At 41.8% G+C, this 24,684-nt stretch overlaps 1 protein-coding gene across 2 annotated transcripts in view; it reads right to left on the bottom strand.

The window, feature by feature from the left end:
• Nucleotides 1-24,684, bottom strand: part of MED27 (mediator complex subunit 27) — a 198,908-nt gene that overhangs the window by 128,676 nt on the left and 45,548 nt on the right. For both annotated transcript variants that reach the window (XM_055319240.1, XM_055319251.1), the window contains exon 3: nt 2,995-3,125. In XM_055319240.1, coding sequence (XP_055175215.1) covers nt 2,995-3,125 — 131 coding nt within the window. The remainder of the gene's footprint in view (nt 1-2,994; nt 3,126-24,684) is intronic.

Here is a 24,684-nt window from a genome sequence, read left to right as displayed (position 1 = left end):
AATAAATAAAAAAAAAAATTAAAAAAAAAAATATGCAAATTTAAACGTTCCACAGATAAAATCACACTACCTTCAAGTCTAAAAACTACATTCAATAAATGTTGAGATGTGATACATTACAATACAGTCCTTTTTGGAGGTTCCTTCTTGTTTTTAAACATTATATACGCAGAGAGGGTAGAGAATAATATCCACCAAAACCTTAGCAATAACTTTCTCAGTGTGACAGTATTACTATGTTTTCCTTTTTTGTCATCTTTGGTTTGTTCACGGTCTGCAAAAAGTATGTATTACTAGTGACCTATATTTTAATTGAAATTTTTTTTTTTATGATTCAGAGTTTAGCAGCTATGTCTTAGTGGTATTTCTATTCCTGACTCTAACAAAGTAAATAGCACGTAGTAGGTGCTCCATAAAAGCGCCCTGAATGCCCTTTAGCTATATAGATCCTGCCTACTGGACAGGTCTCTGAAGGGACAGCTTGAGCCCTATAGGCTCAATGATGTGAAAAGGCAGCAGTCAATTTTCACAGGAAACAGGCTAAGTATAGGACATCATTCCGATGTTGTATTCTTAGGACATGGTAACCACTTTTCTCTTTGAAACTAAGTATTTTGAGTGATTTATTATAAATTTATAACGACAGTTGTGAACACCTCCCTTTTTTTGGCACAAGAACAGAGTCTGTTGATTGCCTCGGTGCTTAAAATAGTTTCTAAGTGTCCTCATAATAGCATGTCACCTGTAAACAGGTTTCAAGCCAATGCAAATGAACAAATGGCGAACAGATGGACTAAGAGCTGACTTTTGTCAAGAGAGAGCTAGTAACAAACACTTTTTGGCTTCAGTCTTATGGGACCATTAGAAAGTCTTTCACTTCTCACCAAACATCTTACCTCAGTAGACAATACACGCAGGGAAAATGACAAGTTATAAGGCCCATTAGACTTTGGAGAGCTGAAAGTTGGAGATCTGCAGGATCACCAAACCAACATGTGAGAAACAACAGACACTGTTCCCTCAGAAGTTTCCTACCAAAGAGTGAAAACTCTCAGCCTTGCATCACTCAAAGTGCCTGAAAAAAGTACACCTGTGCATCCACCAGGCAGAAAATAACTTGTTGAAGGCCAATTGGTTATGTTCATCTTATCCTGGAAGCAAATGTTAATCGTGAAGAAAACCTGAAAAATCAAAGAAATGGTGGTGCAAGTATCCAGCGGCGAAGGGAAAGATCCCCAGAGACACCCCTTGGGACCTCCCAGCTCTCCCTCCACTGGCCTCTCTCCACCTAACGTCACCTCCTTGGAGAGGCCTTCTTGAACTACCCAATTTATGCAGTTTCCCCAACCCCATCTCTTACCACCCTATATGTTCCTTTCTAAGTACTAATCATAACCAGAAATTATTATATTAATTTATTAATTTGTTTAGGGGTGCTTTTTAAGTCTTTTAAATCCCCCAGCAAACAAAAACTTCAGCAAGATGGGACCACATCTGTGTTGCTCATGAGTGTATCCCCACAGCCTAGGACAGTGCCTGGCTAATAAAAGAGAAAATAAATGGGGTTTTGCATAAAGGCAAACAATTGAGTCTCACCTGGAAACACTCCTCTGGACTGGAATTTTTAAAAAGTATAGCTAATCCTTGAACAACAGAGTTTGGAGATGCATGGGTCCACTTATACATGACTTTTTTTTTTTCAGTATAGTACTGTAAATGTATTTTCTCTTCCTTATAATTTTCCTAATAACATTTTCTTTTTTCTAGGCTAATTTACTGTAAGAAAAGAGTATAAAAACATTTAATATATAAGATATATGTTAAGCAATTATTTTATCTCTAGGCACTATTAGACTATTAGTAGTTAAGTTTGGAGGGCACCAAGAGTTATACATAGATTTTCCACTGTGCCCATGACCCCTGCCTTGTTTAAGGTGTGAACTATAGTTTGTAACTGAGGATGGAACCAAAAGAGGGTACAACAAGAGGGCAGGCCAGTCTAGGGAATGTGTTTAAAGTCCCAGCCAAGCCGTTTGGGAGTACTGCCTCTCTCAGGGGAGCGTGCACACTCACAAAGAAGCTATCAGCAAAGACTGGTGTGTTCGCTTTTCTGATTCCACATGGAGTGAGCCTTGGCCTTCATCTACCAGGGCTTCAAGCACAAAATAACCAAACAGATAAATGGATGACTCACTTGTGGCATATTCAAAAGAGTATTACACAGCAACAAAACAGAATAAACAATGTGGATGAATATAACAGACATTATGCTGAGTGAAAAAGAGCTGATAACAAAAGATTACATATTGTGTGATTCCATTTATATGGAGTTAAAGAACAGGTAAAATTAATCATTCAAAGAAAGTGGAACACTGCTGAACCTGGGTCAGGAGGCAGCACATACAGACTGGGAACATGGGGAGGAGCCCTCATGAGATTCTGGAAGCAGTGGCCACATGCTCTAATCTGGATGGAGCTTTGTGGTGGTGTGCACACGTGAAAACAATCACCAAGCTGTAACATTTCTGAACCTTACAGTATTTCTTATCTCTTCTACTAGGAAAAAAGAGGGCTCATAGTTTCTGAGTTTAAAAGAGTAAGTGAGCCTAGCACAACTCTAATCCCTGCTCCCAGGAATCTCTAGGTGGCCTATCAAAATGGGCTCCTCCACTGTCTCATCGGTTAAATAAGGACAATTGTACTTATGCTCTGCCAACTTCGGGAATGTGACAAGGATATAAAGAAAATGCTATGGTATCTTTAAATCCTGGGTGGAAAAGTCACAAACAAAATATGTCAATTATGAACCACATTATAACTACTTCACTTAAGATCTATGCAAAATATGTTACCTGTGTGCTGGGTTTCTAATCTTAGCAGGTACCTTTTCAAAAGAAAGAACAATTTCACAAAAAATAACTTTCCATTAGCCAAAAATAAGCACCAAGGAGAGTTTGCCCAGGACAAAATAACTGTTTCAAACCCATTACTCACTGAGGTGGTAAGACAAGAGTCGTGGGCTGAGCCTTCGGTCTACGTTTAGCAGATACTCCCATCTGGTTAGCAGAACGTTTCAAGGACTGTTGATTCAAAAGGCCAGACGCCAAACCTGCATGGTACTGCAACTGCACAGAGAAACAAAACAAAAGGGGAAGAAAAATACCATTTGGTAAACACAGGCCAAGGGATATAAAACTATCAATACTTGATATATCTTACCCCCTTAGAACATTTTAAATCACTGCAAATGCAGCAGCTAACATTTTGCTTTAAGGAATGTATTTGTAATAGGAAAAGCAGCGTGGACAAGGTTGTTCATCACAGCATTACATAATGATGAACCAGGGACAACCTAATGCCCAACAATAACTGGGAACTTGGTTAAGATGTGGAAAGAAATTTAGGATATCATTTTGTTGAATAAAAAACAAACCAGGTTACATTATAAATGGAGAGACACTTAAAAAGACAGTCTCTAAAATGTTAACAGTAATAGGGGTGTCTGGGTGGCTTAGTGGGTTAAGTATGTGAATCTTGATTTTGGCTCAGCTGATTTTCAGGGTCATGAGATCAAGGCTCACACTGACTCCACACTCAGCAGGGTATCTGCTTGGGATCCTCTCTCTCTCTCTTTCTCTCCCCCTTACCCCTCCCATTTGTGCTCTCTCCCTCTCTCTCTAAAATAAATAAAATCTTAAAAAAATTAAAATGTTAACAGTATATTCCTAAGTAGCAGAACTTAAGTAATTTTTACTTCCTTCTTTTTCACTACTTTCTTTCTTTCTTTTTCTTTTTTTTTTTTAGATTTTATTTATTTATTCATGAAAGACACAGAGAGAGAAAGGCAGAGACGTAGGCAGAGGGAGAAGCAGGCTCCAAGCAGGGAGCCTGATGTGGGACTCGATCCCGAGACCGCGGATCATGCCCTGAGCCAAGGGCAGGTGCCCAACCGCTGAGCCACCCGGGTGTCCCATATTTTTCATTACTTTCATTAGTATTAGTTCTGGGAACTCTTGCTTATAATAAAAACCACATAACTGGGTAGTCTACTGCATTAACTTGGAGCATAAAATGGTCTATCATAAACATATGAAACACACTGTGTTGAGAGCCTCAACATTTGGAACCACTGGGCCATTGTCTTCAGTGCTGAAGATACAAGTATCTATCTTAAGAATAAGCTCCTAAAAAAAAAAAAAAAAAAGAATAAGCTCCTGAGTATATTTTACAACAAAGCATACAAATGGATATAGGCTCGCTGAAGAGAACTGGATGGAAAAGTTCATTACACTCTATACATACGTAGCTGGAACAATACAGTTCAGGGAAGGATCAAAATACCCTCAAGTGAGCTCTAGGCCTGCATCCTTTGCTTTGTTCTAGACAAACTGCCGAGCTTCGAAGTTACTCAGGACACATCATTTTACTTCTCTAGACCTCCATTTCGCTATTGGGAAAGAGAAGTAACACTGCCTAATTCTAAATCCAACAGGACTTAACATTAAAAAAAAATCCACCTCATTTGAGTTACAATTTACATAAAATCAAAGGCACACATTTTAAGTGTATAATTTGATGACTTATGATAACTTGTGAAACTGCCACCCCAATCAAGGTACAGATAATGTCCATCACTGCAGAAAGTCCCCTTGTGTCCCACTGCAGTTAGCCTGCCCTCCCCCCATAATTGCTACCATTCAGGATCTTTTGTTTTATTTTTATTTTTTATTTTTATTTTTATTTTTTTGGATCTTTTGTTTTAAAATATAACTCATCTTTCTCACTCTTTGCCAAGTGAAGCTTATATCCAATCTGACATCTGACAATGACTGCTATCTTCCTTTTTTAATCCCATACTTTTGTATTTTAGATCTCAAGAGTTGTCATCAATTTCTCAATAGTAAAATTATCCTTGAAAGGTATCCCAATTTTGAACAGATGTAAATAAAACATTCAAATAAGAAAATGCCAAGCTAAGAATCTGGATTGAGACCATTTATAACATCCAATATGTTTCTCCTTCCCTTCTCAAATTAGGCAAGGTCCTTCAAACATTTATTTAGAATTAACTAAACATACAAATAGTAATTCACTCTGAAGCTCTGAATCAATTTCTTTTCAAAATGCTCTTCCAAGGCATAGATTTCCTTTGCAGAGTCAGCTACATTACAGTTCATGGTAATGAAACTGGTGACCACCATATCAAAGGGACTGGGCCATGCACGCAAAGGGTAATAATGTTTTGAAAAAATAAATGGCCTCACTTAAAGCCAGTGGCCTGCATACAAATAGAAAGTGCAAGAAAACAGAACCAACTGAAATGATCTACTTCTTGAAAGTGGCCATAAAAATGAAGATCTCCAGTGACCCAGTAAGACCGAAATGTCTGTGTTTGGAGCATCCATATTGCTTTTTAACAGGCTCTTGATTTACTTGGTTGATTTGCTGTGGGAGCCTTATGGCTGCACAATACAAGACAAAGATGTATCACATTCATAATAAAAATGGACCTCTTCTCAGGGTGGAGGGGGGGGCATAATTTGGCTTTAAACAACTCATCTTAGACCAATGAATTTTGCTCAAATTTGTTTTTCTCCTACAGATTTCTTAAATGGGAAATCAATGTAAGCAAGGGACAGTACAAGTTTGAAAGACAATGTTTCAAAATGTCAGCGACTTGGGTTTCGATCTTCCCCACCAGAATTTGCAATGAGTGCAATATGCATGGGGCTTTATGGAATTAAAGGGAAAGACAGCTTGGCAGGGGTCCCCTCCTGGCTCAAGGAATCGTCTCTCCTTTTGGCTCTCCTTCTTCTTTGTATCTTATTAGGGTCCATGCAAGCTCAGCCATTCTGGCCCTGCTGACTCTTTGAGTGGAAGAGTCCTGCTAACTATGCAGAGTGGCAGGGTGATTTTGCGTACCTGGCATCATTTTGATCATTTGCTCAAACAAAAAACCCCAAAGAGCAGAAATGCGTGCGAGGGGCTGTCTATTAAAGGGTTCCGTTAAAACTTCTGCCATCTTGGGCAGTCTCAACATACACTGCACCTCTAAGAGTACACGGAGAAGGAAGGACTCCTCTCTCCCAAAAAACAATATCTGCCCTCCAAAACTGACTCATAGTGATTAAGCGACATTGGTTGATCATATATACGTATCCCAGTTTCCAGGAACACAGCTCCGCCTGTCAAGATCTATAAGGGGCCCATTAAATATTTACCGAACCATCTTTATAATGGGAGAAAAGGTCAAAGTTAAAAAAACTGACAGGCAGATCCTGTCCAACTGGATTTATACATTATTTAAGCACCAAATACTCGATTCCATGAAACACAGTTTAGATCTGAAAAGACTCTTGGAAAACATTCACTCAGCCAATGGTTCTAAAACAGCAGAAGGGAGTTCAGAGCGAATCCACAAATTAACATTAAGAACATATCACTCCCCGAAATGCTGCCATAAGTTTTCAATTACAGGTTCTGTAATATTTTCTATAAAAATGTATTTCAATAAACATACTTTGCTCCAAATGTCTGTGGCATGGAAACAACTCTATTTCAAAAAGCAACTTACCAAAGTTCTAATGCGATTTTTCTACCCGAGATCATTTCTCCACTAACTAGCAAGAATAAAGCAAAAGACGGCAAGAAAGAAAACAATCTATTCTTTTAACTTGTGCATCACACACCTGTTGGGAATGGGAATGTTGGTGTGGCAAGCATGTATTTACCGGTAAACTTTCACTCGGTGCTAATAGCTATTTCAATGTTGTTTGGATTTGGAGGGCATTTCTCTCAGCTGCAATTTTGCTATTACTGTCAACTTCCTATTGTCTATAATTGATCTAGGACTTTTCGGTCAGTTCTCAACCTGAAGCCTTGTCTAATCAATTACACCTACTAATTACCTCTATAATGGGGAAAATTTCAGCAACTCATAACCAGTTAGGGAAAACACCTCTTAGAATTAGGAAAGCTTAGATATACTGCATGTTTTCTTTAAAGTAACACTGTCTTGGGGCACCTGGGTGGCTCTGTCAGTTAAGTGTCTGCCCTGGGATCAGGTCATGATCCTGGGGGTCCTGGGATAGCGCCCCACAATGTCGGGGCTCGCTGCTCAGTGGGGAGCCTGTTTCTCCCTCTGCCCCACCCACCCCCGCTCATGCTTGCTTACTCTCAAATAAATGAAATAAAATCTTTTTTAAAAAAATTTAAAAAGTAACACTGTTTTAGTAGTATTAAACATGCAAAAGCGCCAAGGGTTACCATGTAAGGTCCTTGTAAACACTCCTGTGCAGGCTGACAGCCTCTGTAACCAGCATCCTCTTTGAAGATGTGCTACCAGACTCTGCTACTAACAAGAACCATGTGATCTTACACATCTCACTTCCCTCTCTACAAAGCTGCATTACATCTTCTCCTCTAGCTCTGAAGTTTCATTCCTCTAGGTTTCTTTTTTTTTAATAAATTAATTTTTATTGGTGTTCGATTTACCAACATACAGAATAACACCCAGTGCTCATCCCGTCAAGTGTCCCCCTCAGTGCCCGTCACCCATTCACCCCCACCCCCCGCCCTCCTCCCCCTCCACCACCCCTAGTTCATTTCCCAGAGTTAGAAGTCTTTATGTTCTGTCTCCCTTTCTGATATTTCCCACACATTTCTTCTCCCTTCCCTTATATTCCCTTTCACTATTATTCATATTCCCCAAATGAGTGAGAACATACACTGTTTGTCCTCTAGGTTTCTAAAGGAGTTACATGGGTATCTGGTTTTCATCATAAAATGGTAAAAATGATGTCCCCACAATTTCATGCAATAAGCTCTACAACCCTTTTCACCTGGATAGCGATTTCTGTACAGAAAACTTCTGAGGCCTAGATTCAATTAGCTTTAATATGTTTCAAATTACAAATAAAAACACATACTGGAAGGAAATATGATTAAGACAAATTATAAAAAACAGGATTCAAATGCAAAGTTTCTGCTTTATGTCTTGGGTTCAGAGAATTAGATGAGCTACGATGTCCTTTGGTCAGCTCTCCACTTGACTTACTATTTTCCACATTGTTCTGAATGTTTCTCTCTGCTCCAAAACAGAGGCTATGTTTTGCAATGGACAGAAGTTTGAGGAGCAAACAGAAAGAAAATCATCATACCTATCACATTCATATACTAATTAAGCCCATGGCATTCAATTAGGTCTAGTACTTAAAAGCTGAAACCTATGCTACAACCTCCCTAGGGTCCATGGCACAGCATCTATTCATTTCCAACATTATCCTACCCATGCCATATGGTCTGAATCCTACTTTAAGAAAACCTGACATTCAAAATTCTCAAAATTTATAAGCCAGGTCAACCAAGGTTTGATTCTCCCCACTGTAGAAATCATGATTTCCTTTTCAAAAATCCACCAAAGGTTTCTTTTGGGGGAAGGGAGGGGTTTAAAAAAAAAAAAAAAAGTTCTCCTAACCTTAAAGCATAGTTTGCTTTATTTTTAAAAATCACTTTACATATAATTACATGTGAATTTCTAAGAACACTAGCAAGATACACCAGTACTTCCGGTAACTAAAGCCTTCGGGTGAGGAGTGAGATAGAACTAAGTTAAACAAATTCTGGCTGGCTTAGACAAGGGGCTGTGGGAGGGGAAGAAGAGATCAACTGCTGTGGAGCCCCACCATCTCCTCCCCCACTACCTCCAGGCCAGTTTCTCTTCTCGGAACACAGAGCTCCTGCCCATCACTGGAACTTGGCAGCCAGGAAAGGCAGCCTTGTGTTATTTCTTGGTCCAGGAATGAAGCTAAGCTGGCCACCGGGGGAGACATTTCTTGAGGGTGCAGACCTTGTTATTGATTACTATGTATTCGCAACAGTATCCAGGATAGTGTACTGCATACAGGAGAAGCTAATGAATTTGTCAACTGCTAAGTGGACTGGCAGGTTAGTGGAACTGCTATGGGCTGACCTGGCCTGTCACTGGAGCCAACATAAAGAACAGAATGGCCTCATCAGAAAGTGCTCTTAAGGCTGGCCACTTACAGAAGCAAATACACTGCTTTGTAGGGGCTCACTGTCATGGCAGAACCACAAGGAACTCCTCCTTCCTCTTATTCTAACTGCCAAAAATGGTGGGTATGTCTAAACCTGCATTCAGGCTTGAGTTCAGGAAAAGGTATCTATAGGGACTACACTCGGATGACTTCAAATCAGAGATTTCTAATGTCAGAGAAGGGCCTTGAAGACACCAACCTCCACCACCCCCTCCCTTTTTTATAGGAGAGGAGACTGCGGCCTTACAGAAGTCATTGGCCCAAAGCCACACATACCCTGAGGGGGAGGGAGGCCATTCAGGATCCACCTCCCCAGTCTTTGTCCCAGGGGCTGGGGGGTGGGGTGGGGTGGTTAAGTGTGCTACATCTTTCTACCTGGAGGACCTGATATTTGTTACCTCTGCTGCAGCAAGACAGCACAGAGACTCTTCCCAGACAGGGAACTGAGGCTGTGTTCAGGGAGCACAATGTTAGCTAGCATCACTGGCATCTGCTGCCTTATTTGCTTCCTTCACTTGGACCTCTTTTAGGCACTGAGATGCCACATGTTCTTCCGTTCTGATTCCAGTCATGTCTCAAGTGGAGAGTTTGAGGAAAGTTCTAAATTCTAACATTTTAAGGCTTTAATATCACTCATGGCTAAAAACTGTGGAGAAAATAAATAAAGAAATCATAGAAACCTCAATATTGTCCAAAAATCTAAATTCTAGACTCAGCAATTACACATTTAACCTTCCCGGCATTTCTGCTATTTATTGTTCTATGATGGGGTAACTGTGCTACCGCCTAATCTTTTTAATAAATTCTCTTACTGTCCTGTCCGGGTGAGTGCACATGTATAATCTGTTTTTACTTAGGGGTTCTCTTTGAGAATGTGGGTGATACATCATAAGTACAATAAAGGACATTGGCCATGTCGTGTCACCTCCCCTGCAGATCCCTGACCAAAACAGCGCTGGTTGGTACGAGTATGTTGAAAATCCTTCTCAGATACAACGGAACACTCCAGAGCTCAGGGCACTGATCTCAGGACAATATGACACATGGATCAAGTCACACCCCATACAGCTGGGATATGCAGATGTGGCAGGGTGGAGTCGGGGTGGGAGTCAGTCTGAGACTCATGCAATCCCTATTTCTTCTAAACCATTAAACTAGAACCAATATTTGTGCAAAACCAGGAACATTACATTGCCACTTTGAGTTGCAAGACCTTTGCCCCTCATTATTGAAATATATTTTGTTTCCAGCTAATGAGAAAAAAAACATGTATCACGATAAAGCTCTGATTCCTCTTTTGAACATAATCCTAAGGAGAGAAACAAGCAAGCCTGGCTGTTATTAGCCATGCCAAGGAAAACAGCTACAGAAAAATACCATAAATCTAATTGTTTTGCTTAGGGTTTTTATCTAAATATTAGATAATGGTATTAGCTTCTTTCCTCCTTTTATCTCCTAACGCTTCTTTCAAATAGCCAATATAAAAAAAAAAAGAAAAAGAAAGAAAGAAAAACAACCTTAGATTTGAGCCTTTATGGGTAAATGATGTTTTTACTTGGTCAAAACAGCATCAATAAACCATAAGAAGGAAGCTTCCAATTTATTTGCCTATTTGTTCTCTACTAGGAAGCTGGGTTTCAGGCCTTTCAATTACTAGGACAGCAGGACCTGAGTCAGGGCTGTGCTTCTGCCCACCTGTGGCACCATCTACATGCTAAATGCCATTTGGGTTTCTTTTCTCCTGCACATGAACCCTCAATTGTCCAAACTTCAGAAACTGTCAAAGAAACAGAGAGAATGGGTAGCAGCCTTTTACTTTCTTAAATCTCTATAATGTTTAGTGTCGCTTAGAATGGTGCTCGTCCTAGAACTCGCACCTTTACTCACAGGCCTTTCTCCACAACTGCTCCTATTTACACTACAGCTGTATGCATATTATCATACTTCAGAGATGCCAATCAGCTGGAAGAGATATCACTCACCCATCTGAGCAGATTCACTAACGAAGCAAACTGTGAATGTGGCTAAAAATGGAGGGCCTGCAGCAAGGGAACTATCGGTAAAGGAAGAGAATAAAAAGACAAAAGAAAGCAATGAAGGAAAAAGGACAGATGAGGGTATACCCGAATCCATGTCTCCCTGTCTCTGTTATTCACCTCGTACCTCAGACCAGGCCCTCGTCCTGTCTGCCCCATGCATTCCTAGAGAGCAATGCACAGAGTCATAAGGAAGATCATGCTGGAGGCACACCTGACCACTGAAGATGCAGGCAGGAAACACAGAATCAAGGCAAATGTGACAATGTGTCACGAGAGAATCCTAATGGATCATAAAAGCATAGTAACAATGCCCTCCAAAGAAGGACAACATGGTGTCATCTTGTTCACCTGTGCTCCTGCTAGAGGAAAAAGTCCACAGCAGATGGGTCATCATGTCCTTGTCTCCAACTAAGCTTGAACCAGCCCAGAGCAATTACCCCTTTACACACTATATACTCAACAAAAACAGACTTGTGTGCTTGACTCTCTCTGTTATGACTAAGGACAGAAGTAGAGAGAAGAATGACACATCCCCGAATTATCTGTATTGCTTCCACCAGAAATGCTGAATACTAGTCTCTAAATGCACACATAAGGCTTAGAACGAAAGTCTAAAAAAAGAGACTAGGATTATAACTAAGGCCCCTTCTAACATTGAAATTCTATGATGTTATAAATACCTCTCTTAAGAAAATGCAGTTCTGAACTTGACTTCCTCATGTAAAAATCAATGCTGGTGAAATTTAAATTACTTATGAAGTGCAAACATTTCCCTAGTCACCAAAAGTCTCCAACTGAGGCAGTTACTGAGGGGGGTGGGCAAAAGGTTCCCTGTGGTGTCCAATGCCTGGTATTAGTTGAAACCCAGTGCAAGGCTAGGGGCCTAATGGGCACAAAACATTTACAGACATACCAAAATGCCTTGTTATTCTTCCCAAAACATTCATAGGGGAGGCACGGGGGAAGAACTGAATATTCTCACATAACACATAGGTATTTCTCTTCCTTGTTCCCTTCCAAAAAGGGGGAGGGGGGTTCCCAAAAGAGAAATGAATAAAATGAAAACCACTGTAGATCACAAATCTAGACACTGAATGCTAAGTATTCATTATCTGCCCAGTTATCACTGCATAGATTTCAGTCAAGAAACCAGTGAAGATGATTTTTTTTAAATGACCAATCCAATAAATATAAAATTATTAGATTATCATCAACTTCTGGGCAGTAAAAATTATTTCTATGTGCCTTCCAGTCCATTCAGGTTTAGATGGAGCTTAACTCTACTATATGCCAATGTCAGTACATGTCCATTTCTGCTCCCAGCACCATTTTCCTTACTGTCCCAGGTAGCCCCCCATCAGCTTCCTCTGCTTCCTTCCTTCAACTGTCAACTGGGGAGGAATGGGTCAGACTTCCCTCCACCCCTGGCTGACCTACTTAGGGCATGAAGCAAGAAGAAGTAGGGAAGAGAGAAAGGTAATGTGGAGAAAACTCGGAAGGAGAAGAGGAAGTAGAGAGTAGTTCTAAGATCCAGAACTACCATGTCGGACTCAGTGAAAAGAGCAGGAGTGGAAGTAGTAGAGGAATAGTTGTAGGAATGAGATAAGATACATGCAAAAGCCTTAAGCACGGTGCCCAGCAAATAGGGCCGTTCTTGTGATGACCAGATGTGACTACACCCAGAAATTCTACTCCTCCAACAATGCCAGAATGACTGAGTTTTCACAAAATGGATTAGAATCATCATCTTTTAATCAAATACTGCCACTCTAAACATGTCAGATAATAAACTAGTGTTACGAAAAAAAGGGAAAAACGCACCCTAGAGGCTGTTCCTAATGAGCAGCTGTATAGAGAAGGAAACCCAACTCAATTCTTGTACAATCGAGGTGAACCCATGACATTGATGGTGCCTCTTGGCCGACTCTGAATGAATCTCTCAATACAATCCAAGACCATATGAGGCCTGTGGAAACATTGTATGCACTCTAAATAAAAAGCAATTCAGAAGATTACTTGGGAAACTCCTTCTAATATACTCTGGAAGTTGTTCTTTTTAATCTACACACAACCTAAATGCCCACAAAGGTGGTACAACATTGATGCATTCAACAATCAAGTTATAGAACACTTTTTTAAAGATTTTATTTATTTATTCATGAGAGACAGAGAGAGAGAGAGAGAGGCAGAGACACAGGCAGCGAGAAAAGCAGGCTCCATGCAGGAAGCCCGATGTGGGACACAATCCTGGGACTCCAGGGTCATGCCCTGGGCTGAAGGCAGATGCTCAATCGCTAAGCCAGCCAGGCGTCGCTATAGAGCACTTCTGACTCAACCCACAAAGTACTCAGCACTGGAAGATCAAAGTCTTTTCTCCAGACTCCCAGGACCTGTTCCCTTCTTTATAGGACTGTTAAAGGTTTTTCGTTGGTTTAAGTTCTGGCTGGAACTGTCTACAAGTACTTGAAAGTGTGAGTAGTATCAGAAAAAGCAAAGCAGATGTCAGCCTAAGTGGCAGGATTTTCCTATGATAAACATAAGGCTATGATTTTTTTGTTTGGAATTTAAAAAAAACATAAATCATACCTATTAAGAGTAGACATGTTTTTGGTTTAAAATGAACAACAGGCCAGAGTGAATTTTCTACTGATCAATGTGACCGAGGCATGATTTCTAGTATAGTTAATCTAACAAAGAATGTAGATATGTAGTCAACTGTCTGGATATAAATCACACCCCTGCACTTAAGTGTGTGGCTGAAGGGGAGTTATTCAACTTTCTGGAGGCTCTGTTCTTTCTCTTGTATTACTGGGGATAATGATGAGACTACTCAATGCTACTTGATTACTCTAGAAGCAATCTGGGGTTTCACTGAGCAAAACCACACTCAGGGTCTTAAAGTTAGTGAGAGTTAAGTATATGAAAGTGCTGAGCAAAATGATTGGCACAAAATATACATTCAATAAAGGTTAATTGTGAGTATTATTAACAGGCTGAGGTTTCTGGGCCATTAACAAGTAGACTGAGTATCAAGGGTAATTGAACCAGTGACTGGAAGGCCTTGTTTCTGACGAAAACAACACCACCACCACCACCTTAACCTTAGAGGAGACAGACCAGTGAAAAACAGGTCTATTTCTGGGTGGATCTGGGGAAGGCGAGTGTATAAGGATGGCTGGACCATAAAGCTGGAACCCCTGCTCTGATGTGCAATTTACTCCCATGATTTTTGAAGCCCTACTCAAACTCTCCAAATTCTGCTATGAAGAACAAAGCAAGCAACCAAAATGAGGATCAGAAGCACCCAGCTGGGAATGTCCATGAAGGAATATTAACACATCTATCACCAATCATATCCAGAAGAAGATCTCAGATGTGGGAAGGAGCCTTCTTTGGGACCAGGGGTAGGAAAAGAACAGGAAACTAATGCGACATCCAGTGTTTCGTTTTCATCCACGATACGCAAATAAATAGGCTGTCTTTCCCTAAGTGCCTGGCATACAGCTGAGAAGAGTTGAAGCTTGTTCGAGCCAGTCCAGAAGACTTTCTGAAACACCTTTTATAGGACTTTTATTTTTATTATTTTTTAAAGATTTTATTTATTTATTTATTCATGAGAGACACACACACACACGCAGAGAGAGAGAGAGAGAGAGAGAGAGAGAGAGAGAGGCAGAGGGAGAAGCAGGATTCAATGCAGGGAGCCCGATGTGGGACTCAATCCCGGGTCTCCAGGATCACGCCCTGGGCTGAAGGCAGTGCTAAACTGCTGAGACATCTGGGCTGCCCATTTTATAGGGCTTTTATATCACTGTACATTACAGTATTTTTGTTCGTATATCTATCTTCATTCTTTTTCTGAACTGTAAGCCTCAAGAGAGCCGGAACTGTCTCATGATTTTATAAGCCCCACAGGCCTGGCTCAGGTGCCTACACAGGTGTTCAGTAAGTACCTTTCGAGCACGAGAAGGCCTGTAGGATGCAGAGAGTAGTGCTGGACATGGATAGATATACAAAGAAAAGTTCTCTGCTTCTATAAGGTCAAGATCTGCCTAGAATGTAAGCTCTACAGGAGTAGATGAGAGGTCTACAGAGCCCCCAGTCTTCACTGCCATATCCTCAGTGTTTGGAGCAGTGCTTGGCATAATAATAATAATAATAATAATAATAATAATAATAATAATAGCCGGGGGATCCCTGGGTGGCTCAGTGATTTGGCGCCCGCCTTCGGCCCAGGGCCCGATCCTGGGGTCCTGGGATCGAGTCCCACATCGAGCTCCCAGCATGGAGCCTGCTTCTCCCTCTGCCTGTGTCTTTGCCTCTCTCTCTCTCTCTCTCTCATAAAAATAATAATAATGATAATAATAATAATAATAGCCAATGTGTATATAGAACTCACTGTGAGCTGTTATTCTAATTCATCTAATTCACTTCATCTATAAACAACCCTATGAGGTAAGTACCATTATCTCTATTTTACAAAGGAGGAAACTGAAGCACAGATTTTAAGTGGCAACTGAAGCACAGATTTTAAGTGGCTTGCCCAAGATCACACAACCTCCAAGAGGCAGGGTCAGGATCAGAATCTAGAGAGACTGGTCCAGGGTCCCTGCTCTGTAACTACTACCCCATTCGGCCTCTCCAGAATTTTCTGTGTTCTCAGTAAGTATTTTTTAAATAAATAAATACATATATAGCATGCAAAGAGATCAGAACTAAATGTCACAGTGTGGTAGGAATTCGGGTTCTGAATCCTGCACAAGGTTCTCACACAGAGAGGAAGATGATGGGGTGTTCCTGCCTGCTCCTTTCTCACACAGAGAGGAAGATGATGGGGTGTTCCTGCCAGCTCAGCCTTTTCTGGCTGCAATGGGCAGACCTGCTCAGTTCATAAAGGTTTGCTGTGTGGCTCCATGGGAGGCAGAAGAAACCGGAGATGTGTCCAAAGCAGCAAAAGTTCTGACAGTTCCCCAGCCCCTCTTCCCCTGCAGCCCAGGCCTACTAAGCCCCTGGCCACTTGCTGCCACCCCCAGCTCTACTGCAGACCACCACTCCACTCACCCTTGCTCGTGTCCACGCCTCAGCCTGCTGCTGTGTGAATGTGCGAGTGTGCAAATGCATGTACTCAGTGCCTCCTGGGGTCTCACACAGGAGAAAGAGAAGACGGGACAGTCTTCTGTCTGGCAGAAGAATCTGCCGGTTCAGAGCATCATTTTTCCCCAAATATCAAAAACGTATAGGAAGTTCTTAAAGTCAAAAGCTTTCTCCCCAACGTAAGCACCAAAACTCCTGTGACAGCAAAAATTGACAGGAACTGATGTGAGTCTATTTAAATCTTAATTTATCTCACTTAGTGTGAATAGTCTAACATTTTGCTCTACAATAGCTGATTACAGGGTGCTGCCCCAGACCCTGCTGGAGAAATTAATGTAATATGTGGTATACAAACCATTCTGCCTTTCAGTAACCCAAAATATTCTTTTTTTTAAAATTTTTTATTTATTTATGATAGTCACACAGAGAGGGAGAGAGAGGCAGAGACACAGGCAGATGGAGAAGCAGGCTCCATGCACCAGGAGCCCGACGTGGGATTCGATCCCGGGTCTCCAGGATCGCGCCCTGGGCCAAAGGCAGGTGCCAAACTGCTGCGCCACCCAGGGATCCCCAACCCAAAATATTCTAAAATCCAATATACATTCAGATCCCAAGAGCTCTGGAACAGGAGCTATGAACCCGTGCCACACAGCAGAATGCAGGGTACCCAGCACAGTGCCTGTGCAAGCCTGTATTGCATAAACTGCTGGTGGCCTTTGACCTAGGCACCCATCTCTGATCCAACTGGCCACAGCTAGTCTACAGGGCACAGGGCATGACAGCCCACCTCATTGGAATTCAACTGCTCCACACCAGCTCACTGCTCCCCTGCCACTCTGGCCAGCTTCCTGAGAACACTAAAGCTCACTCCTGTCTTAGGGCCCCTTTCACTAGCTGTCCCCTCTACCTGAGACACTCTTTACTCTGATCTTTGCATGCCTGACTTCTCCTCATGCAGGTCTCAACCTACACTTCTCAGAGAGCTTTCTCTGGCCCCCTAAACTACAGGAACCTCCAAGTACTCTGTCACACACCATGATGTTTTTATCTTAATCATATAGTAAACCTGACTAGGTATTTTGTACATATTGTTTGTTTCTTTGTTTAGTGCATAACTCTCCTACCTCCCCACTACCCCTACCCCCAACCCACACCAGAACATAATAAGCTCCATTACCTCCATCTCACACCAGAACAATAAACTCCATTAGCACGAAGACCTTAGCTATCTTAGTCACTACTATAGCTTTAGCACCTAGAACAGTGCTTGGCACAGAGTTATAAATAAATACTTGCTGAATAAATAAGAAAACACTCAGACAATACCTATGCCCTGCTAAGTAGGCATAGCAGGGACTGTGCATAGCCAGACCCATACACCCTGCCTTAACAAATTAAAAATCTATATTACTCCCAAATGGTATGAATTTTTTTCATCTTCTGTGGATTTTATTTGGTAGACTCTTGGGGGAGGGTTGTCACCGAAGGTTCTAAGCAGGGAGTGGGTACAATCAAAGGGCACTACACCTTCAAGTCCTTTTTCAAAGCACAGCCAGAGATCACTTGCATCAGAATCATGTGTGGAGCACTTGCCAAAAACACAGATTGCAGGCTCCCACCTCAAATCTGCTGGATCAGGACCTCTGTAGAGGAACCCTGGAATCAGCACTGTAAGAAGCACCGCAGCAGCATTAAGACATCTGAATACAATCATAGAACAATCTTGGAAATACCTGTGACTCACTGAGGGATCTGAGAAGTCATCTCTACCTGGGACCCAGCAAGAATTCGCTAGAGAGGGGAAACTTCAGGCAGGTCACAGCTGGCTAATGTAAGGCCGTGGCCACTGTCTGCCCCCCATCACAGGGACTCAGGGTTGTTGCATCATGGAGGAAGTACGCTTCCAACATTCAAGAGGCCCCCATCCTTGCAACTCTTAAGGGGAATCTGGCTGTTTGATGCGCATATTGTTGAAGAGCGGTGGAAAGGCAGCATAGGGACAAACAGCAGACACAGAGAGCTCTGGAATTCTGATGCCCTATTCTGGCACTCAACTCCATCTGATTAAGCAAATACAGAACATGCACTGCAGGAGGCCTCAAATAGTTAAATTTTCAATCTTTATAAAAAAGAAAATCCATCAGGTTTGATTGATAAGTGTACTTTTTAAAACTAAGAGTAAAAAAGTGAAGATTGGCAACATTTTTCGCCATATAATTTGCTTTCTTTGCCTTTTTCCACAGCACTGCACATAAATCAAAGAAATGTTAAAGAGGCCCATATATCACCAACTGGCATTTCAAAACTATTTACCAAGTCTTTAACAGACACAGGCCAGAGTATGGGAAACCATGACCAGGGAGGCAGAAATTAAAGGGAAAAAATTAACTCAGACACTGACAGTTAATTAAGTTTACAAATAACTCTCCAAAGAGCAAATTATGGTATTTAATAAGAACAGGGTTACAAAACATGGAGGGTTGTGGGAAGGAAGACAAGCCAACAGAGTTTTCTAAACAAGAATAATGTATATTTGAACAAGCTGCCTTTCTGTGATTAAGCACAGAAATCTGGGAACAAGGCAGGGGAAATGATGTTTTAATAAGGTATGAAATAGGCTTGTGAGCTGCATTTTGCATTAAGAAGAAGAAAGAAGAAAGAAGAAAGAGGAGGAAGAGGAGGAGGAGGAGGAGGAGGAGGAAGAGGAAGAGGAAGAGGAAGAAGAAGAAGAAGAAGAAGAAGAAGAAGAAGAGGAGGGTTGGTCCAAAGTTACAGATCAAGGTATACAGGCTACCATGTGTGAACTGCTGCTGAAGGTGGCACAAAAGTCAAGAGAGGTGGATTTCAATGGGCTGCATTTCCCACACAGAAAATACAAGAATCCCCTAAAGGTAGAATATTTAAATTGGTGGCTTAGGTCTTAGTTTTCAAGGGCGGGAAGATATGAGAAAAGGCTTTACCTGTCTGCATTTGTCAGCTCCGATTCCTAGAACAAAACACTATAGACCATGTGGCTTAATCAACAGACATTTATTGCTCCCACTTCTGGAGGCTGGGAAGTCCAAATTCCAGGGGCTAACAGGTTCTTGGTAAGGGCTCTCCTCCTGGCTTGCACATGGCCACCACCTTGCTGTGTACCCACACGACCAGTTCTTTGCAGGCCCACAGAGAAAAAGAGCACTGGTCTCACTTCCTCTTCTTACAGGATACTAATCGTATTATGGGAGCGCTACTCTCAAGACCTCAGCTAACCTAATTACCTCCAAAGACCCCCAACTCCTAATACAATCACACTGGGTTAGGACTTCAAAATAGGAATTTTCGGGGGACACATTCAGTCTGCAACACCGTGCATCTGTTCAAGCGACACAAGCCTGGTGAGTATCTGGCCAGCCACTCACCACTGCTCCGAGAAGTAGGGCGTCTGCACTGGCTCCAGAGCCACCCTCCCTCCCTGCCAGGACAGCATCACTGCACTCCCCCTCATCAGAGTGCCAGCCGCAGGGCTCTCCCCTGTCCCAGCACAAGGGTAATGGCTCTAATTCTAACAGAGTGGCTGCTTCTTTGAAAAGTTCAGCTTCTAACACTGCCATCTCCCACCAGGTACTCTTGCCCTCAACTATACACTCCAGAAAAGCTAACTGCTAACAGCCATAATAAGAATAGAGCTCCACTGAGAAAGAGGTTTCAAAGCCAGCTTGTTTGTAAGAGGGAGAAAAAAGGTCAGTCTTTTCTTCTCAAGAACTCAGCATTTTATCATTTCTCCCTCCTGCTATATAATGAAATATTAGCATCAGATGGATCTTCTTAGAAAGCATACTAGAGACCGAGAGACATATTACTCTATTTCAAACCAGCAATGTGCAAATGTCGGCACAAATTTCTTAGACTCATACGGTGAAAAAGAGACCTTAATGGAAAATATAAGCCCATTCCATCAAAATGTACTTTTTAAAATACAAAGTTGTTATAAAGCAAAAATTATGTAAAACAAGAGCCAGAAGTCTTCATATCGAACATGGTAAAATGAAGTCACGTTCACCCTCACTACCTCCTCAAACCACGAAAATGACAGCAAAGGAATAAACGTGGGGTGTCAGCCCCCAAGGACAAAGCAAGAAGGAGGAGACAGGAGCAGAAAGAGAGGCCGACCTCATTTCAGAAGACGAGAAGCAAACAGGCTGGCACTACCTTAGCAGGGAGGAGAACGCTGAAATCTCACCCTACATGGGGAGGGGGTGGCAGGAGGGCAGAAGTTGTCAGTAAAGAACAAGCTGAACTGGACTGCAGAACCCTCAAAGGCTGAGCAAGTAGAGGCACCCAGGATGGTGGAGGGTCCATGTGGAGCGGGAATAAAAGCAGGTGTACTGGTTAAGTCTCTTCTAAATACCCATATGGCTGTTCCCATGGGCAGCTGGGAGGGTACTCTCTGGAGAGGCTGACCTAGAGAGGCTCAGGCTCAGGGACAGCCAAAAACCAGGGGACAGATCTACGTTCTGAAAGGCAAGACAGCCCTCCACCCCAAGCCCTCACAGGAAGGAACAACAATCATAGTACACTATATGGCTCAGCTCAGGGCACTTCCTAGTTATAGTGATATAAAAACTGAATTATCAGTTAAAGCAAACTAATGGAAAGAAGGTGGGATGTGAGAGTTAAATCATTATCTTTCACAGTGGGGTGGACAGATAATGTCTAGAATAGCAGGCTAAGCAACTTATTTAGAAAAATGTCAGCAGGTATCCAAAGAAACAGCTACATAAGTTGAAAGGAGATGCCTCCAGGGAGTGGCACACGGAACAGTCAGGCAAAGGACTAATGCTTTTGTTATAAATCTTATAGGATTACTTATTCGTCTTTTTGTGTTCCTTTGATGAACATAAAAATTATACCGGGGCGGGGGAGACCCAGAGCCTCCAAGTTAAGCAGGTCCTGAAAATGTGAGCCCCTGCACACTACAAAATGTGTGTAATCGCCTGGGGACTATTAGTTTCCTATAGTAACACTTAATTTTATTACAAGTTTACTGCGACAGTTAAAGGTTTTTACAATAGCAGATGCCTTCCCTCCCACACGTCAATTAATTTGCAAATTCACTCAGGTTGTAGAAATAATGAGGTGTGGAAAGCGTTTTCCTCCGGTGAGTGCTGCCATCAGAAGGTGGATGTGGTGGGTGAGGTGTTAATCTGTGGCTGCATGACAAAGTAGCCTGTGCTCTGGGGCCAGGGAACGCTCTGCTGGGAGCCTGTAGGACCCACTCCTGGCTTCAAATCAAGATCATCATGGCAACCACCTTGAAAGATGGAAAACAATGGAAAAATCCTAGACACGCAAAGGAATGAGAGACCATCTATGCCGCATGAAATAAAATCATGGTTTTTAGGCTCCTTTTTATAGGTTCTTAGTTGGTGTTTACCAAGAAAGTAAACTTTTTGAAAAGATCTGAATTCAACTTTGGACTGTAATTTGGCAAAATTACCTATCAAGCCCACACAGTTGATTTTTTCCTTCTTTCTGAAAGAGCTGAACCGAAGTAACCAATGTTGTTTCAAAACACAGGGGGTTGAAAATAGTTACGCCGCTTCTGGCTCTGCCAAAGAACTGTCTCTCTTCTCATTGTCACTTAAATCCTTTTTTTTTTAATGACCTAAATGATAAGATAAACAAGAAGACACTTTTTCATTTTCACCTATGCAAATAACATTTTGTACAGAACAAGTTATTAGCTGCAGATCGAAACTACTTGAGGAGCTGACAGGTTTCCTGAGCCAGAGCTCACCTAGGAGGGGCGCCACCCCCCAGCACTGCGTTCAGTGCTCCTGTATCCACTCTAGGAAAGGGCTTTTTCCCACCCAGCCTCCCTCCTGGTCTCTTGTACCCTGTCCTTAAGCCTTATGGTGAGGTCCCTCTCCTTGTGGGCACAGCCTGGGATCGCACCCTACGCTGAACTTTCTTTCTGGCCCATGATAAATTGTCTGAGTGTGAATAAGCATTTCAAGAGGCTTCCTGCTTTGAGAATTCACCTTTCCAACAAGTGAAACAGGCGTCTCCAGCAGCCTGACAGGTAGCGACAAGAACACATTTTCTACCTCACAACTGGTGCTGAGTAGAAATAAACTATCACTCAAATATTGCTCACTCCCCAGCAGCCAAAAGCAGCCTCCTGCATGGTCTCTGTCTCCCTAAACATATCACACTATTAAGAACGCCCATCATAGCCTCTGGATTTTGAGGACAATAATTTTCTTCACACGCTTAGGAAAGCAATCCAAAGTTCCCCTGACATTTTCTGACCCAGTATTGTCTGTAAAGGGCACAGGTTAACAATGTTTAAGAAAAGATCACATACAATATATAAATCATGAAGACTTCTGGGACATTGTTCGGTCCGAGGCTTCAGATTCAATACCCTATTACCAAGAAAAGAAACTGCTTTCCTTTTCACTTGCACACCATACTGGGCTCAAAAAGCACCATTAAAATGCCAACAAAGGCATTTTGGGATCTACAATCATTTGACATTTTTTCTAAGAAAATTTAAATTTGAAAAACTTTGGTAAATTTAGAGTCTTATGAAGTACCACCCACCTCCCCTTCCACTCCCCTAAAAAGGGCAAAAAAATTCATCATCAAAGGTTACCCTCCGTCGAATGTCATCAGAGCGTGGTATTTCAGCACATATATTTGTGTATACAAATCCCCAACTGTTCTGAGAGCTCTGCCATCACTGGCATAACCAGATGAGTTAATAATGGAACGGCGGCCTTCCTAAGCTCCTTCCTATTTCCTCTTCGTTTTTGTCAGTGGAGCTTAGATCCTTAGTGTTCTCCCTAAGTCTCTGGATCCTATCTGGCATAAAAACAAAGGAAGACACCTTCCTTTTTCCCCACCAACCCCTCACTCCCCCACTCAAGAATCCAAGGACATTCATAACTTAGCGATCAAAAATATACTTATTTCAAAAGTTCAACCATAACACATTCCCTTCTTTAAAAATTTTATAGCATCTACACTTTCAATTTGAGACTTTTCGTTCATGCTAGGTGAGCCTCTTATGTTCTATATTAAATGCAAGGCATGTGTGATCAGCACTATTAATAATATAACAGTGCCAATCTCAGAAGCAGCAACACGGCACCAATGCACAGCCCTGTACGAATAGATGTGGAACCATGATTACCCCTGCAATCTTTATTAAATATATGGGAATAAAGAATGCAGCTTACTGCTCAGCCCCTCCCTAGCTCAAGAATCAGGAGGTATTTTTTCCCTTCTTCCCAAAGGCATAACATATCATTAGCTCTCATAAATATAAACAGATCTGAAACAGAAAACAAGTGGTTACCTTTATTAGATTCAAGGCAGAAACGGAATGTGAGTTTAAAAGTATACATGGCCTAATCAAGATGATAAATTCATCAAAATGTATCAGACTTAAGGTCACCAAAGCCACCTATTCAGCCTAGAACAGTAAAACAAACTGGTTTTCACTCCTCCAAGAACTGGTTTCCTGACAAAGCCTGCCCTTGGCTTTGAAGCCATCATAGTGCTCTGCCTAAGGATGCAACTGGAGAAATGTTCTCTAGAGATGCCTGCAGAAGAACCCCAAAGTATACCTCACTTCAGGTACACTGGAATCCCAAAATGACAGCTTGGGTTCTTGCCATGTTACCTTACCATAAAGACACTTAACTGCACCCCCTCCTTTTTATGTACTAGTTACCTTAATTATGGCATGTGGTGGGTTCAGGTAGAGTACCTAACGAGGCACTTACTGTAGCCACCACCCTTTTCCTGTCCAGCTATGAGCACAGGTCAATAAGAAAGGGACCCAGGGCAAGAGGACATTACAGATATGTGTTTATTATAAACCATCAAACTGTCACTTGTAAGAAGTGGGGACTGTTGGTGCTGAGACTTCAGCTCTTAAAACTACCTGTGAACGTGGCCTAGTTCATTTACAGCATAATAAATCCATCAGAGCACACACGCACGTGCACAAACATACACATTCACCTCAAATAAGCAGTGTGTAAACAGAAAAGACAAATTAAGACTCTGAGTCTAAATAACTTCGAAAAGAGTAAGAATAGCCTCTAAGTGTCCCCTGTGTGCCAGGTACTTAATCCTCATAATGCAATAAAGGTGAAATGAACCTCACTTCACCCTTAAGGAGGGAAGCTTAGAGAAGTGAAGTCACCTGCCCAGTCACACAGCTGATCTCAGGTCCAAATGAGCCCAGACTGTAAGTTTCATTACTAAGCTGCACTGCCTCGCCAAAGAGAATTTCATTTACTCAATAATGAATAACAGTAATAAGTAATAATAAATACGTACTGTGAACCTAATATGCCTGGCACTACTCTAAGTACAATACTGGGAGCAAAGCAACAAACAAAGCAGAAACTCCCACCCTTGTGCAGAGCACATTCCAGTGGGGGGGGGATGGGAAAGATAATAAAAGGATTAAGTAAAACATGCAAGATGATGTGGGT

Source organism: Nyctereutes procyonoides, unplaced genomic scaffold (assembly GCF_905146905.1).
Source record: "Nyctereutes procyonoides isolate TBG_1078 unplaced genomic scaffold, NYPRO_anot_genome, whole genome shotgun sequence".
Taxonomy (NCBI): Eukaryota; Metazoa; Chordata; class Mammalia; order Carnivora; family Canidae; genus Nyctereutes; species Nyctereutes procyonoides.
The sequence above is the reverse complement of the archived record's forward strand: the minus strand, read 5'-3'. Positions and strand labels throughout refer to the sequence as shown.